The sequence below is a fragment of the Sphaerodactylus townsendi genome, linkage group LG01, assembly GCF_021028975.2.
Source record: "Sphaerodactylus townsendi isolate TG3544 linkage group LG01, MPM_Stown_v2.3, whole genome shotgun sequence".
Taxonomy (NCBI): Eukaryota; Metazoa; Chordata; class Lepidosauria; order Squamata; family Sphaerodactylidae; genus Sphaerodactylus; species Sphaerodactylus townsendi.
In genome coordinates this window covers 25,033,445-25,047,925 of record NC_059425.1, presented here as the reverse complement: position 1 = coordinate 25,047,925, position 14,481 = coordinate 25,033,445, and the positions used below count along the sequence as shown (strand labels likewise).

Here is a 14,481-nt window from a genome sequence, read left to right as displayed (position 1 = left end):
TTCCAATAACAACAGCAGTGCTTTCCAACAGTGTAATGCTTCAGCAAGGGTTCGGGAATCCGGCTAACACGGCTCTCTCTTTGTGCACCCTTTACAACATCCCTGTTGGATTGGTCAGGCTAATTGCCTCTATTGGAACAGTGAGCTCGAAAGAGGCCTCGAGGGCTGCAAGGTTTCACAGGGCAATATATACAGGTCCCATTCCCAAAACGCACTCTGCCCCTCTCATTTTACTCTCAACCCAGGATCTTCGAAAATCGCTAAAACACGCAATCCTTTGCAAAACTTCCGGGATTGGAGCCGTCTCAATGCGAATGGGCTTGTGGCAGGAGATGCTTTCACTTCCTCCCTTCCACCTCGTGCCATCCACAGTCAGGGAGAATCCGCCATTGCTGGGAGGCCCCTTCATTTCTCTTAATGCGGTGCATTACGCGCAGCTTGCTGCAGCTGATCTATGCGTGGGGACGCATCGCATGGTACGTCGCCTGGGTTCTAGTTCCTGAATGCCCATGCCACGCATGTGTTGCAGGCGGTGAAATTAAAATAAGAGAAGAGTCTCCGCGGCGGAGGTGTGGAAAAGCAACCTGTGTTGGTTTCTGTGGTTACCTAAACGCGTCTGCTGCGGCATGCGGTGGTGAACTGGGGCAAAGCATGGCCCTTTATTATAATGACTTCAACCCTGTATCCATTTGCTGTGTGGAACTGACCAACGTGAGACTTGCTGAAGGCCATTTGGTAGATTTGTGAAAGTAACAGGATCTTCCTGGTTTGTCGTTGTTTTTTGTTTGTTTGTTTGCCACTGGGTGTACCTTACGCACCAGCTTTCAGTGTGGTTGCTTATCAGTGGAAGGGAACCTCTTTGACTTCTACAATCTTTAGACTAGTTTTTTATCAAAGAGGAGATTTTTCCCCCCTGATGTTTCGTAAGCAGGGTCCCCCCTCCTATTGACTGCTGGACATGTTTGTTGCATTGATAACGTTCATTTTACCAATTATTGTAATCGCATCCTCAATCTTGTTGTCAAGATGATATGCTAATGGGAGTAATGTGCAAAGACAAAGCCCTGATGCGCAAGGAAGCTCTAATCCACCACCACTGAGACCAGTGCCGAAAGTGGATTTCGGAAACCTAGTAAAAGCCAAACTAGTAAGGATGAAGTCTTCAGTTGGCTCAAGGTTTTCAAATCACTGGATTCAACTGAGTAGATGGGTTTTCCGGTTGTGTTAGTTGTGGGTTCAGGATCTTTTTCCTAACGTTTTGCCTGTGTGTAACAGACTGCCCTCTGTGATACACCTCTGAAGATGCCAGCCACAGATGCAGGCGAAACATTAGGAACAAGATCCACCAGACCATGTAATAATGCAAGTCCGGAAAACCCGCCGCTTTACAAAAAATATGCCTTTGATTGTCCCAAAGATCCGGGACTCTCCTTTATCAGTTGGAAGGCATTCCACCACAGCTTTGTTCCCTGCCCACATAAAGCCATTTTTGAGGGGGGGGGGGGGTTCCAACAAGACTGTAATTAAAGCTAGAGAGGAACAGTTAAAAACTCCAAAGGAGAGAATGGTGCAGGCTTCCAGACTACACTGGCTTGCTCAGTCAGTAGTGCCTCTCAGTATGGCCATTCACAGGGGTCTGGAGCTACCAAGGCCTCACTCTGAAAGGTCTGGTGCTGGCTCTGCGCTGATGATTGTTAGTTGCTGTGAGAGTCCAATAAGATTACTATACGCCAGTGGTTCTCAACCTTCCCAATGCCGCAACCCTTTAATACAGTTCCTCATGCTGTGGGTGACCCCAACCATGGGGCTCATTCAAGAACTACTGTAGGCCATGTGGCTTCTTCATCGGTCAGGAAGTTTGCCCCCTGTGAAAGGGTCGCTCATCCCTCTATAGGGGTGTTGTGGGACCCACAGGTTGGAGAACCGCTGCTATGACGCGGGAACAGGAAATATGTTGCTTCTATATTGGGGTCAAGCTTTAATCCAGCCCTTCCCCTACATGTTAATGGCACACGCGAATTTTGCTCTTCTGTTTCGGGAACACCTCCCTCCTGGGTTGCCAGTTGTGGGTTGGGAAATACCTGGACATTTTGGGGGTGGAGACTGGCAGAGTTTGGAGGGGCGGGGGAGAGATGCCATAGACTCCACCTTCCAAAGCAGCCATTTTCTCCAGGTGAACTGATCTCTGTCTTGTGGAGATCAGTGAGGTTCCTAGATCAGAGAGGGGAGTGAGCTCTGAGCATCTCCAGATGTTAAGTGGACTATACTCCCATCAGCCCCTGCCAGCATGGCCAGTTGGCCATGCTGGCAGGGGCTGATGGGAATTGTAGTCCATAACATCTGGAGTGCCAAAGGTTCACCACCACTGTCCTAGGAGACCTCCAGCCACCCCCTGAAGGTTGGCAACCCTTCCCTGCACCAACCCTTTTGGCCAATCAAATACACCGAATGGTTCTGTTGAGAGTTTTCAGAGCTGGCTGGCCAAATCGCAGTGGGCGGGGCCAAACTCCTGGGCAGTTAGTTCTGCATACAGAGAGGCATGCCTGGATCATGTTCCGGGGCTTACCCCTCCCCCCCTCCCAAATTGTAAGAGGTGGGGGTGCAGGAATAACTCCAGACCAGGCAAAGACATCAGCATGTCTTGGCAGGGTTGGGTGGGCCATTGCTGGGAGGGCAGATGAGACGGCAGAGCTCAACGGTATGCAGGGAGGCAGGCGTGCCAGCCTCAAAATACAGATGAGGGGTGATAGATAGCCCTGCTGGAGCCCCCCACCTGGAGGAGGGGGGGAAGGGAGGACTGGAGGGCCGGGAGATGGATGGGCCTGTCTCAGCTGTTGTCCTTCTTTGTCCATCACCCTGGACAATCTGCTTTGCAGCAGAGAAGGAAGGGGCCACGAAGCAGTGGGCCGGGTGGGGCAGGCATCGATTTGTTGTCCTGGTGAGATGAGGGCATATAGGTCTGCGACCTAGGAGAAGGGTGGGGAAGCCCCCAAGTTGTGCTTAATGGCATCCTTCCTCCCTTCTTTAGGCCAGAAGTCTTTATTTTCATTTCTCTGAAAAACAGGTTTCTTTTTTAAAAAATGTATGGGATACTTAAGTGAGAGGGTAGGAGATTTCCTGCCACGAACGCTCATTGTGTTCTCTCAGTTTAGCGTTGAGGCTAGAAAGCATTCCACATGTGGACACACACACTTCTTGCTTATTGTGTCACATCATCTGGTCTCACTGATTTGCACTTCTGTGACCTCTCAGCTAGACTGCTGCAATGTGATCTGTATAGGGCTGCCCTTGAAGATCATCCAGAAGCTACAGTTGGTGCCCAGTAGGACAGCTTGCCTATTTTTTTTAGAACGTACAGGTGAAACCGTGTTGCTCTCATTTGGAATAGCTGCAGCAGCTACCACTGTGTTTCTGCGTCCCATTGAAAGCGAGGTTTGGCCATGAAAGCCATATCCTGCCTGGGCCCCCCTCAGTTGACGGCTCAGTTGAAGGTTCTTCTCTTACATGCCTCTGCACCACCACCACCCCTGATTCTCCCGGGATACCTCCTGGTTAATCCCTCCCTTTTTGGTATCTGATCAGCCACAGTACTACCCAGCCTGCACTTTTGTGATGGCAGTTTCAGTGTTATGGAGCACCAGAGGTGTGGGGGAAGGTTTGGCACCTCGGGCAACACCTGCTCCAGGCGCCCCACTTACCTTATCTGGCAGGAGCCTGCTGCAGGCTGCCCCTTGACCCCGCCCCTCCAGGCTGCTCCTTCAGCCAGCGAAGGCAGCCTGGCAGGGTTGAGAGGAGGGGTGTGGGGTGTGCGCCTAGGGACGTTTGTTTGTTTGTTTGTTTGTTTGTTTGTTTGTTTATAATTAGTCTTGTATCCCGCCCTTCCCCCGAAGGGCTCTGTGACCCAACATGTCCCCGTGAGCACTCTGCCTTTGGGGAGCACCCTATCCGAAGACTTACCTTTGCGTTGTCTGCTTTCTATGTGAAACGTTAAGGCTGTTCTGTTCCAGCAGCTAACTTACAAGGAGGGTATTATTTTCAGGGAAGGATGTGTAGCCGTTAGTTCTCACATTTCTGGTCTGGGGCAAGCTTAATGGCTCGCTGCTTCTGGTTCAGAATTGTTGTAAACCACTGTGGTGGGTGGGAAAAGTGGCTTATAAATGTTTGAATCATTAAGTGGCAGGAAACGATACCCAGAGTCGCCAAGTCTCCACTGGCAGAGAAATTAATGAAGAATCGATGCTCCCAAGGATTTTGTTTCTGACTATTCTGTTTTCCTCTCTCTTTTTTCCCCATGTTTCCAGCTGGCACGACGTACATTTTTGGGAAGGGCGGGGCGCTGATCACGTATACGTGGCCTCCGAATGACCGCCCCAGCACGCGGGCCGACCGGCTGGCCGTGGGCTTCAGCACGCATCAGAAGAACGCCATTCTGGTGCGGGTGGACAGCGCCTCTGGGCTCGGCGACTACTTACAGCTGCACATAGTAAGGAGAGAGTCTGGATCATGGTGGGGTCTTGGGTTGGGAAGGCAAGGAGGGCGGAGGGAGCACAGTGGATTGAGCTTCCAAGCCGAATCTGGGTCTAAGGCCAGCCGTCAGTGTTGAGAGGGGGCAGCCTCAATCAGTCAGGCCCGGACTCCTGATTTGGCCCAGGAGAGGGAACAGAGAACAGAGTGTGCTTCGGAAGTACTTTTTCCCAAGGCAGGATGTCAAACTGAACATGCGTCCCCCTGTTCTGGGCGCTTCGTGTTTCCCTCTCTCTTTCCTATTCCTCCCTGTTCGTGTTCGCCTGTCCTCCCTGACCTGTTTTGTTTGGAAACACTTCCCTGGCTCATGCCTTCTTAGGCACAAGGATAGGGAGTGCGGTTTTGAGAGGGCTGTTTTCATACTTCGAGGGCCTGAAAATCTCACTGTCGTTGCCGTCTGTTCCCAGAAGAAAAGACTCAGTAGAGAGTCCTGGGTTGCTTCTGCTGAACCAGACTGGTTTGCCCCTCCCCATTGCTGGAGGCTTGAGCAGAGGATGCCCCGAAGCATCTCTCTTATGGGTCTGGAGGGCAAGTTTTTTGAAACTTGGAGTTTCACCTGTCCAGTTGGGCTCGCTCATTTGGAAAGTCTAGGGAGCCAGCTTGGCATGGCATGTTTAGCTGGCATTTCCTCTGCACACTACTGGTGCCTTCCGTGTTGCAAACTGATGCAACAAGCACATGCATTCACATGCCCACGCAGATTCACACACCCATACACACACGCAGACTCAACACTGTCCTCTCATTGGCTGCCTTTTTGGCTAGCCTTAGCATCCTCCCAGCATGGCATAGCGGTTAAGAGCAGGTGGACTCCTATCTAGAGAACTGGGTTTGATTCCCCTCTTCTCCACATGAGTGGCAGAGGCTTATCTGGTGAATCAGATGTGTTTCCCCACTCCTACATTCCTGCTGGGTGACCTTGGGCTAGTCACAGTTCTTTGGAACTCTCTCAGCCCCACCTACCTCACAAGGTGTGGAGAGCAGAAGGGAAAGGAGCTTTTAAGCCACCTTGAGTCTCCTTACAGGAGAGAAAAGCGGGGTATAAATCCAAAACAGTTCTGTTCTTCTTCTCTTTCTGAGGGAGTGGGATGAACCACACTGCCCAAGGACCACACTGTTTACTGTATTGGGTAATGGTAGGGAAATATCCCTTGGAGCTTAATGTTTTTGTCAGAGGCATTGAAGCTGAAATGCAACCCAGTGCTTTTCAGGCGCAGGGCTTGCTGTACTTCTCCTGGTACAGGGGAAGGCACTCTGCACATGTTCGGAGGTGTGTTGCACTTATGTCTCAATTCACATGTCCCAGGGAGGAACACTGACATTCAAAATCAGAAGAGCGCTTGCAACAGACCCCGTAAAAAAAAAATCATCCCATTTTGCACATGCTCAGAATCCTTTGGGATTCTGATGCTGAACATTTGGACATAGTCAACTTGTGATGCAGGATTTCCATTATCGGAGTTCCAGATATATAATTCGGCCTTAGAAAGCAGCAGTGACTAGAGGGAGAGCCCTGGGACCATGACACAGTAGCTTGATTCTTTTATTGCCTGTTCCCCAGTCCACATGACACGATCCCCTCGGCAGCCGTTTTCAAAGGCCTGGGTCTGGCGTTCCCATCGCAGAAACGGGGCTTAGTCATAGGACTTCCCTTTGTGGCCAGGATGAGTTTTCATGCTGTTGAGTAATCTCAGGCTGTCCTCACACGGCCGGGATCTCTGGGCATGGTTGAGCATTCACAGCTTAGCTGCTGCTGGTCTCGGAGGGGTGTGTTGCTTGGACAACCCAGCCGCCTGTATGAGGCTTTCGGCAGATATTAGGCCGGATCCTGCCCTTCCTCCACCTCCCTCAGTTTCAAAGTTTGGCGAACTGGTTTATTCTTCGTCCTGTGCAAACCCAGCATTGTGCCTGGGCCGCAGGCGCCTAATCCATCTCTGTGTCGTTCCTATTAATATTTATGCATTAATGGCTGTGCATGATATTGGGAGAGGAGGAGGGGGAGGGCTTGTCGCTTAATGAAATACTCCTTGCCCAGAGAGGGGGGAGTGGGAGGCCGAGGGCTACTATCACTCTCACTCTGGTCAGACCCCCTGAATGGCTGGGCGTGGAGTCTTCTCTCTGTCTCTTCTGGGCTGTTGTAGCCTGTCAAGAGGTTCCATTCAGAGCCTCGATTGTGTTTTTCTGTCTTTTGATGCATCTGTCAGCATGTCTTTGCCCATATGGGGGGGTGAGTTAAATTCTTCCTGTTCAGGAGTTGTGCCCAGAAATCTAGAGTCTGAAACCTGTGGCTCTCCAGATGTTCATGGACTGCAGTTCCCATCAGCCCCTGCCAGCATGGCCAATCTGGAGAGCCGCAGGTGGCAGACCCCTAAAATCTCTCTGGGGCCCAAATCTTGCACAGGTTGTGTATTTGGTAGATGCCCAACTGGGGTGCCAAGAGGAAGCCGTTGGAACTGGGCAAAGATCTCCCTGGCTCCCAGACCTCTGTGCACACCCTCCATATCCTTTAAGTCTTTGGAAGGGGAGAAGAAGTTGACATCAGTTTTGAGCAGGAAGGTATATTTTGGAAGGATCAGACCCCTCTTCCAAGGTGCCTTTTTGTCCAAGGAAAGGAACATTGCTTCGCTTGTAGTTCTGTACTTGCATTGCTAAAATCAAATAGTTTTGCACCAAGAAAAGCAAGTGCTTTCCTATAACCTGCAGAAATTATAGCTAAGAAGCAATTTTACATAATTAATGCATCCTCTATTCACCATGTGGGGGGCTGAGGTAGTGAAGCCCCTCCCCCAAATCTGTGTAGTACTGGAAGTTGTACTGGTTTCTGAGTTGTCACTCGGTCATTGTCCAATCACTTTCTTGCCTGTCATTGCTGCCATAAGGACTAGGAACTTGTGGTTTTCTTAAGCTGGTTCTTTTTCTCAAACACTTAATCCGTCCCAGATCATATTGTTGATTTTCCAAGATTCTTTTCTTGTGCAGAATCATCCTGGTTCTTTCGCTACTCATTTTATGAACAATCTCACAAGGAACGGAACAGTTTCCCACCAAGTCTTCCTGGTTGGCTTCACATTTGAACAGAGGCACCAGCTTGGGGGCCCAGTTTCTTCCCATGTTGCCGGTGGTGGAAACCGAGGCTGGCCCCTGGATCTCCATGACCAAGAAGGGGTTCGAAGCCCAGGTCTCTTGCGTGCTGTCCTGTATCAGCTTCTGTGTTGCAGACACGCCACCTACAAAAAGGAACTGCCTTAAAGCCAGTCTGGATTGGGTGGGAGTGGGGACTAGAAAGTGGTGAATCTCCTGGGTTCCCCCGCTGACTTCTGGGGGCTGCTATTTTTGCATGCTAGACAGCTTCCAAGTTCCCTTACTGTTTCTCACCAGAGGCCACCGCAGCTATGAATCCAGCTGCCTATAAGTCTCCCTGTTTCGCAGATGAACGGAGGACTTGCCAAAGCAGCCACCCAAGTCATGGGTTGACTGTGGCTGTTGAGCTGCATCACGAAAGGAGAAGGTGCCTTCCAGGACTCCTTGGTTCTCCTTGCTGCGCTCTCAGGGTGAGCGTTGCTGCCCTTCTGGCCGAACGAAGGACAGTGATGCCGCACAGAAGCAGACTTGGTCCCGGCACTCTTCACAAGGACGCCCTCGTCTCTCTGCCTGCCCTGTGGCATGTGCCAGGCGAAGGTGCCGCTGCTAATGCTGCATGGCAGGAGAGCAGGCAGGCTGGCTGGGGAGTGCCCGGCGTGTCAGGCAGGGCCCTGGGGCGCCCGTGCTCTACTCCAGCGCCTTCGCCTCCCATCCTCTTCTTCGTCACGGCCCCACCAGTCTAATGCTGACCGACAGCGTAACCTGCTGGTGCAAATGCAGCGGTATCTTTTCCTTGGGCCAGGGTTCCCGGAGCATGCCCTCTGAAAACCCTGGAGACCAAAAGGATAGGTAGTGACTTGGTAGCTGGTTTGTGTGTGAAAGCAAGCGGGAGGGGGATTTTGGAGGCAAGACACCTTCCTAGGGCCTCTGGCAAGGGAGTTGCGCCCTGTGGACTCTGGGAACCAGGATCTCTTCCTGCAGCCTTGGACAGACAATTTGGAGTGAGCAAAGGTCCCAGTACTTGCCTTCTAGCTATGTGTTAATGAAGAAGAAGAAGAGTTTGGATTTATATCCCCCCTTTCTCTCCTTTAAGGAGTCTCAAAGAGGGTCACAATCTCTTTTCCCTCCCCCCCCCACAACAAACACCCTGTGAGGTGGGGAGGCCTGAGAGAGCTCTGAAGAACTGTGTCTAGCCCAAGATCACCCAGCTGGCATGTGTTGGAGTGCACAAGCTAATCTGGTTCACCAGATAAGCCTCTACAGCTCAAGTGGCAGAGTGGGGAATCAAACCTGGTTCTACAGATTAGAGTGCACCTGCTCTTAACCACTACCCCACACTGGCTCTCTAATGGTGCCAGTTCCCCATACAAAAGCAGGGCCTGTAGAGGCACTAACATGTCCCTGCAGAAGGAAGAGCACCCTTCCCAGGCTGGGGGTTGGGCTCCTTTTACCTGTTGTGCACCTGTGACCTTGGGAGAGGAGCAAAAGTGAGCAAACTGAGTCTTCTCAGGGCATGCAATTTCTCGGACACTCATCCTCTCTTCTTCCCCTTCCACCCCCCACCCCCACCCCCCACCCCCGCTGTTCTCATGTCCTGCCCCCTTGCTCTCTAACCCTTCATGACAGGCAGGGAAGAGTCAACCTGCGTTAGACAGCCCAAGTCAGGGTCTGCTGGCTAGATGGAAGACAGGGCAGACAGCTGACTGTGGAAGGGAAGCTGTGGGTGAGAAAGAGATGGAATCTGGTTCCCCTGCGAATCTCTGCCAGTATGTCTCTCACACAACCTTCCTTGTGAGGACTGGTCTGTGTTGCTGCTGCAGCATATTCAAGGAGGCAGCCATTATTATGTCCAATCTCTATCTCCAGCTGTGGCCAGCCAGAGGCCTCGGGGCAACCCCTGTGAAGCAGCTGTTCAGCCCCTAGCATGTGTCCGGGAAGTTGCTGTTTACATCTATATACCTTCTGCCCGCAAAGATGCCATTTCACTACCACGGGTTTGAAAAACTGCGAGGCCCCTCCTCCTTTCAAGGCTCTGTCTAACCCCTTTTCATTTTGGAGACACCAGCCGTACTCCAGTATGGTTCCGGATCGTTCCAGTGGGACTTGAGCAAGAGGACTTCTGGATGGATTCAGTCAAATTCTGCTTCTTTTAAGACTCTTGGGCACATTCTCACCCATGACTGTGAGAATGGCAGAACCATTCCCTGACTATCATCCCCTGGGTTCTTGGGGAGAGGTCTCCCATCGCTGGGTCTTCGGCACGAGTGTCAGGTCCCGTCCTGGGCGCAGGCAGCATTTAGCTTGTCTCAGGCAGGCGAGGAGGAGGAGAAGGGAAGGATTCACTCTCCTGCGTTCTCTTCCTCTCCTCCCTCCCAGTGTCTGCTCACAGCTGCCACTGCAGACAAAGCCCCTCTCTGCTGGAGCCCTCGCAGTCTGGGAGATGCGCTTTAGCCGTGACACTTCCACAATGGCGCCTGCCAGCGCACCCTTGTGCAGCTTTGCTTAAGAGACAGCAAGCACGGCTGATTGGCAGGGGAAACCGGGCCTCCTGTGTGTGCGCGTGTGTGTTTTGTGCTTTCTCTGGGTATGTGTGCTCACGTGCCTGTCTGTCTGCGCGATCCGCTGGCATTTCTCCCTGCCCAGCACATGACCTGTGTGATGCGCAGCGTTTGGCAAGCTCCCTCTTTGTTCGGCGCACAAAGAGCACTGATGTGCAGCCCTTCTTTTACATAGAGCGCAGTGCCTCAGAGGCACCTTCTCAGGGGCATTTAGCGGGGATTAGTTACTGGTGAACACCCTGTGGCCATCCTGGCATTCTTGCAGGGCACCTGCTTTCTTTCAGACCCTCTCAATGCCCGGGGTGGGGGGGTCCTAATCCTGGCTTCCGGCGACCCATATGTAAGCAGGAGGACAAAGGACCGGTCTTGTGTACGCAGTGTGTCAGTGTCCCAGCTGGGCAAGCGGCACTGTGTGTGCTGGCTGTGGCGATGAATGGGACTGATCGTTCTCCCCAGAGTGTGTGCGCACATGCGTGGTTTTTTTCCCTGCTCAATTTAAAAAAAAATCACATTGAAGAACCGCAGGGCTGGGTGTGACTTCTGAAGTCGCTAGACGGAACCCCCCACAAAGTGGAACCTCCCTCTCCAGCACAGACATGCAGCTGGGATTCAGCATTTAGGAATTGTGGGTGCCAATCAGGTGGGGGCTCTATAACCCTCCTGGAGCAAATCCACCCCTTTGTGAGGGGGGTGCAAAAAGCACCATCTTGGCTTGCGTGTCCTAAGGGGAGCTGGGGGCCATTTTTTCCAGGCAACTTTTGGCAGAAGAAACACCTTCCCCCCCCCCCACCCCTCCAGACATGCATGTGCCCAGCAAGAGTCCCTGCAGGTGGCAGGGAGCCCTGCTGACAGGGGTCATGAACCAGCCTTTGGGCGGCTGTGATCATTGTTATTATGGCTGTCATTTCCTTAGGCCAAGCACCAGAGGAGATTCCTCAGCAATTGCTCCAGCCTCCCTCAGCCCAACTGCAGGCGAAAGTGAAACCACTACACATTCTCTGGCAGAGTGATGCAGAGAGGGTAGATAGAGCACATGAAGAGTTAAAATCATTGTGCAAGAGAGACTCAGAACATGCACAGAGTGATTGCTTTGGATGACTGCAGGCCTTGAAAGATTTTAAGAACATAAGAACATAAGAACTACCCTGCTAGATCAGACTAGAGTCCATCTAGTCCAGCTCTCTGCTACTCGCAGTGGCCCACCAGGTGCCTATGGGAGCTCACATGCAGGATGTTAAAGCAATGGCCTTCTGCTGCTCCTGAGCACCTGGTCTGCTAAGGCATTTGCAATCTGAGATCAAGGAGGATCAACATTGGTAGCCATAGATCGACTTCTCCTCCATAAATCTGTTCAAGCCCTTTTTAAAGCTATCCAGGTTAGTGGCCATCACCACCTCCTGTGGCAGCACATTCCAAACACCAATCACACGTTGCGTGAAGAAGTGTTTCCTTTTATTAGTCCTAATTCTTCCCCCCAGCATTTTCAATGTATGCCCCCTGGTTCTAGTATTGTGAGAAAGAGAGAAAAATGTTTCTCTGTCAACATTTTCTACCCCATGCATAATTTTATAGACTTCAATCATATCCCCCCTCAGACATCTCCTCTCCAAACTAAAGAGTCCCAAACGCTGCAGCCTCTCCTCATAAGGAAGGTGCTTCATTCCTTCAATCATCCTCGTTGCCCTTCTCCGCACTTTTTCTATCTCTTTGATATCCTTTTTGAGATGCGGCAACCAGAACTGAACACAGTACTCCCAAGTGCGGTCGCACCACTGCTTTATATAAGGGCATGACAATCCTTGTAGTTTTATTATCAACTCCTTTCCTAATGATCCCCAGCATAGAGTTTGCCCTTTTCACAGCTGCCATGCATTGAGTTGACATTCCCATGGAACTATCAACATTTTCTTCAGCTCCAGCAGCCAGCCCCAAAATTAAAAAGCTGGATTCATTTCTCCAGCCTTCAGGGTTTGCTATGTTAATAACCTAGGGTGCCACAACATTTAATCCTAAGGTCTTCACAATTTCTTGGTCATTGTAACAAAACTATAGCAAAACTGTTCTAGTGTATGAATAAATACAGGGGTAACCTGGGTAGTCATTGCCACAACAGAAAGCTAACCGGGAACCCTAGCTTGACTTCTCTCCATTAAAAAGCTCCATTTGAGTGAATGTAGAAAGCAACTAATTGAGAAATGAATTTGTCAGCCATTATTGAGTGGTGTAAGGTTAAGTTTACATAGAAACTAGCAACGACAAAAACTGCACCCTCTTTTGTGGCATACCACAAAACATTCTGTTGTAAAATGGCAAATAAGCACTGAATTCAGTCCAGCCTGTACTGTTTTGCTCCATCGCAGTTAATTCTCCTCTTTATTGCAACTACCACCCCACGTGGTTTCTTTTGTCTCATGCCCCTAAACATGATCCTCAACATGACCTTTTTGATAGTCAAAGAAGACCTCTTACTTCCTTTTTCACCAGTGGGAAAAACTGGTGTGATCCCTTTTCACTTCTCTGCAGAACTTCTATAATAAAAACACAATAGTAAAATCATTGCTGAACTCCGTAAGTGCCACAGTGAAATTTCTAGGCACCCTGGTGCCTTGGTATCCGGAGTTTATCAAATCCTGAATGACTGTATTTATAGCCCCTTTTCTTCCATCTCAGAGCTGGAGGCGTGGGCTCCCTAAGAGGTCTCCTAGCCAAGTTCCAAACCAACTTAGCTTCAGTCAAGGTAGCTGCATCAAGAGCCCTTTGACCTTTCCCTGGGATCAAAGGGCACAGCTGTCCAGGGGAGAGAGGCTCCTGAACCTTTCAATGTTAAGCATTAGGAAGTGAATATGGGAAAGGTACCATGTACTGGCTGAAGCTGGAGGGAGGGGGCGCTTCTTGGACCACCAACCAACTCTGATGCGTGTCACTCAGAACCCAAAGATGCCTAGATTGTGAAAATTCCCCTTCCCAACTCTGGGCTCATATTGATTTATTTAAACTTGCTTAGCCCTCTTTTCTCCCAGATAAAATTGGGCTAGTGGGAAGAATACTCGTGGGGTGAAAGGATGGGCTTGAAGGGTGCTCAGAAGTGTGGTAAATACGTATGTAGCTGTTTTGCCCAATCAGGCCCTGGAGAACCTGCCCTCTCCACGCTATGCTGTGGAGTGTTGTTTGCCGCTGCTGTTACACTCTTCCAAGTGCCAATCTGGACATTTGCCAGAGTTTCTTTCTGAGAAGTCCTTCTTGTCAGGATTTCAAATGCGCTGAGCCCAGCTGGTCTGGGGTACATTTGATAGACACAAAATGGCCATTTAAATGTGGGATGTCTTCATCATTCAGATATTCATGCCCCACGTTTCGCTCCCAAAATGGCCCGCAATATCATTCTCCTCTGCTCCATTTTATCCTCGCAACAGCAATAACCCTGTGAGGTATTTTAGTCCGAGGAAGAATCACCTGCCCAGTGAGCTTCCTCGACAGTGTGGAGATTTGAATTTGGAACGCCCAGATCTTAGTCAGACACCCTAACCACCACACCACCAGCTCTTGGCATTTAGGTATAGTGGTTAAGAGCAGGTGAATTCTAATCTGGAGAACCGGGTTTGATCCTCCACCTGAGTGGCAAAGGCTTATCTGGTGAACCAGATGTGTTTCTGCTCTCCTACATTCCTGCTAAGTGACCTTGGGCTAGTCACAGGTCTCTCAGTACTCTCTCAGCCCCACCTACCTCACAAGGTGATGGTTGTTGTGCGGAGAGGAAGGGAAAGGAACTTGTAAGTCACCTTGAGCCTCCTTACAGGAGAGAAAGGTGGGGTCTAAATCCAAACTCTTCTTCTTCTGTAGTCCACCTTTCTCACAGGGACTCAAGGAGGATTACACAGTACAAGTCAGTGCAGTCAATAGGAAGGGGCGTCCAAAAAAGCAAGGATTTGGATTATTGGAGTTGGTCCAGCTTCTTAAGGGGTTTCGGCCACCTTGAGTCACTCTGCTCTGCTGCTCGTGTGAAGTCATTTTCTCAGTGTGGGAGCGTCTCTCCTCCACTGAGCCTTCCTATAGGACACTGAAGTTAGGTTGGAAAATCCCTGAGTTGCCCTGGCCTTCGCCTTCCACCTGGCCGGTGTGTTTGTTGTGTCAGTTTTGCTTTGGATGGAGCTTGATAGGGGAATTCACCCTCCCAAGACAACTAGGTGGTGTTGATGGCTATGCATGGCCCCTCTATCCTCCACTGGCTGCCTTTCCCTGCAAAGAACGGCCTGAGGCAGGATCGATGCTTCTCGCAGTCACAGGAGAGCTGTTTTGGCTCCAGATGGGAGGGGGAGGA

The 14,481-nt window shown here is 50.7% G+C and overlaps 1 protein-coding gene across 1 annotated transcript in view; it reads left to right on the top strand.

The window, feature by feature from the left end:
• The window catches only part of NRXN2 (neurexin 2), a 444,661-nt gene that overhangs the window by 333,647 nt on the left and 96,533 nt on the right, over positions 1 to 14,481 (top strand). Inside the window, 1 exon segment of the mRNA XM_048514356.1 lies at positions 4,302 to 4,483. Within this exon segment, the coding sequence (XP_048370313.1) occupies positions 4,302 to 4,483 (182 nt within the window).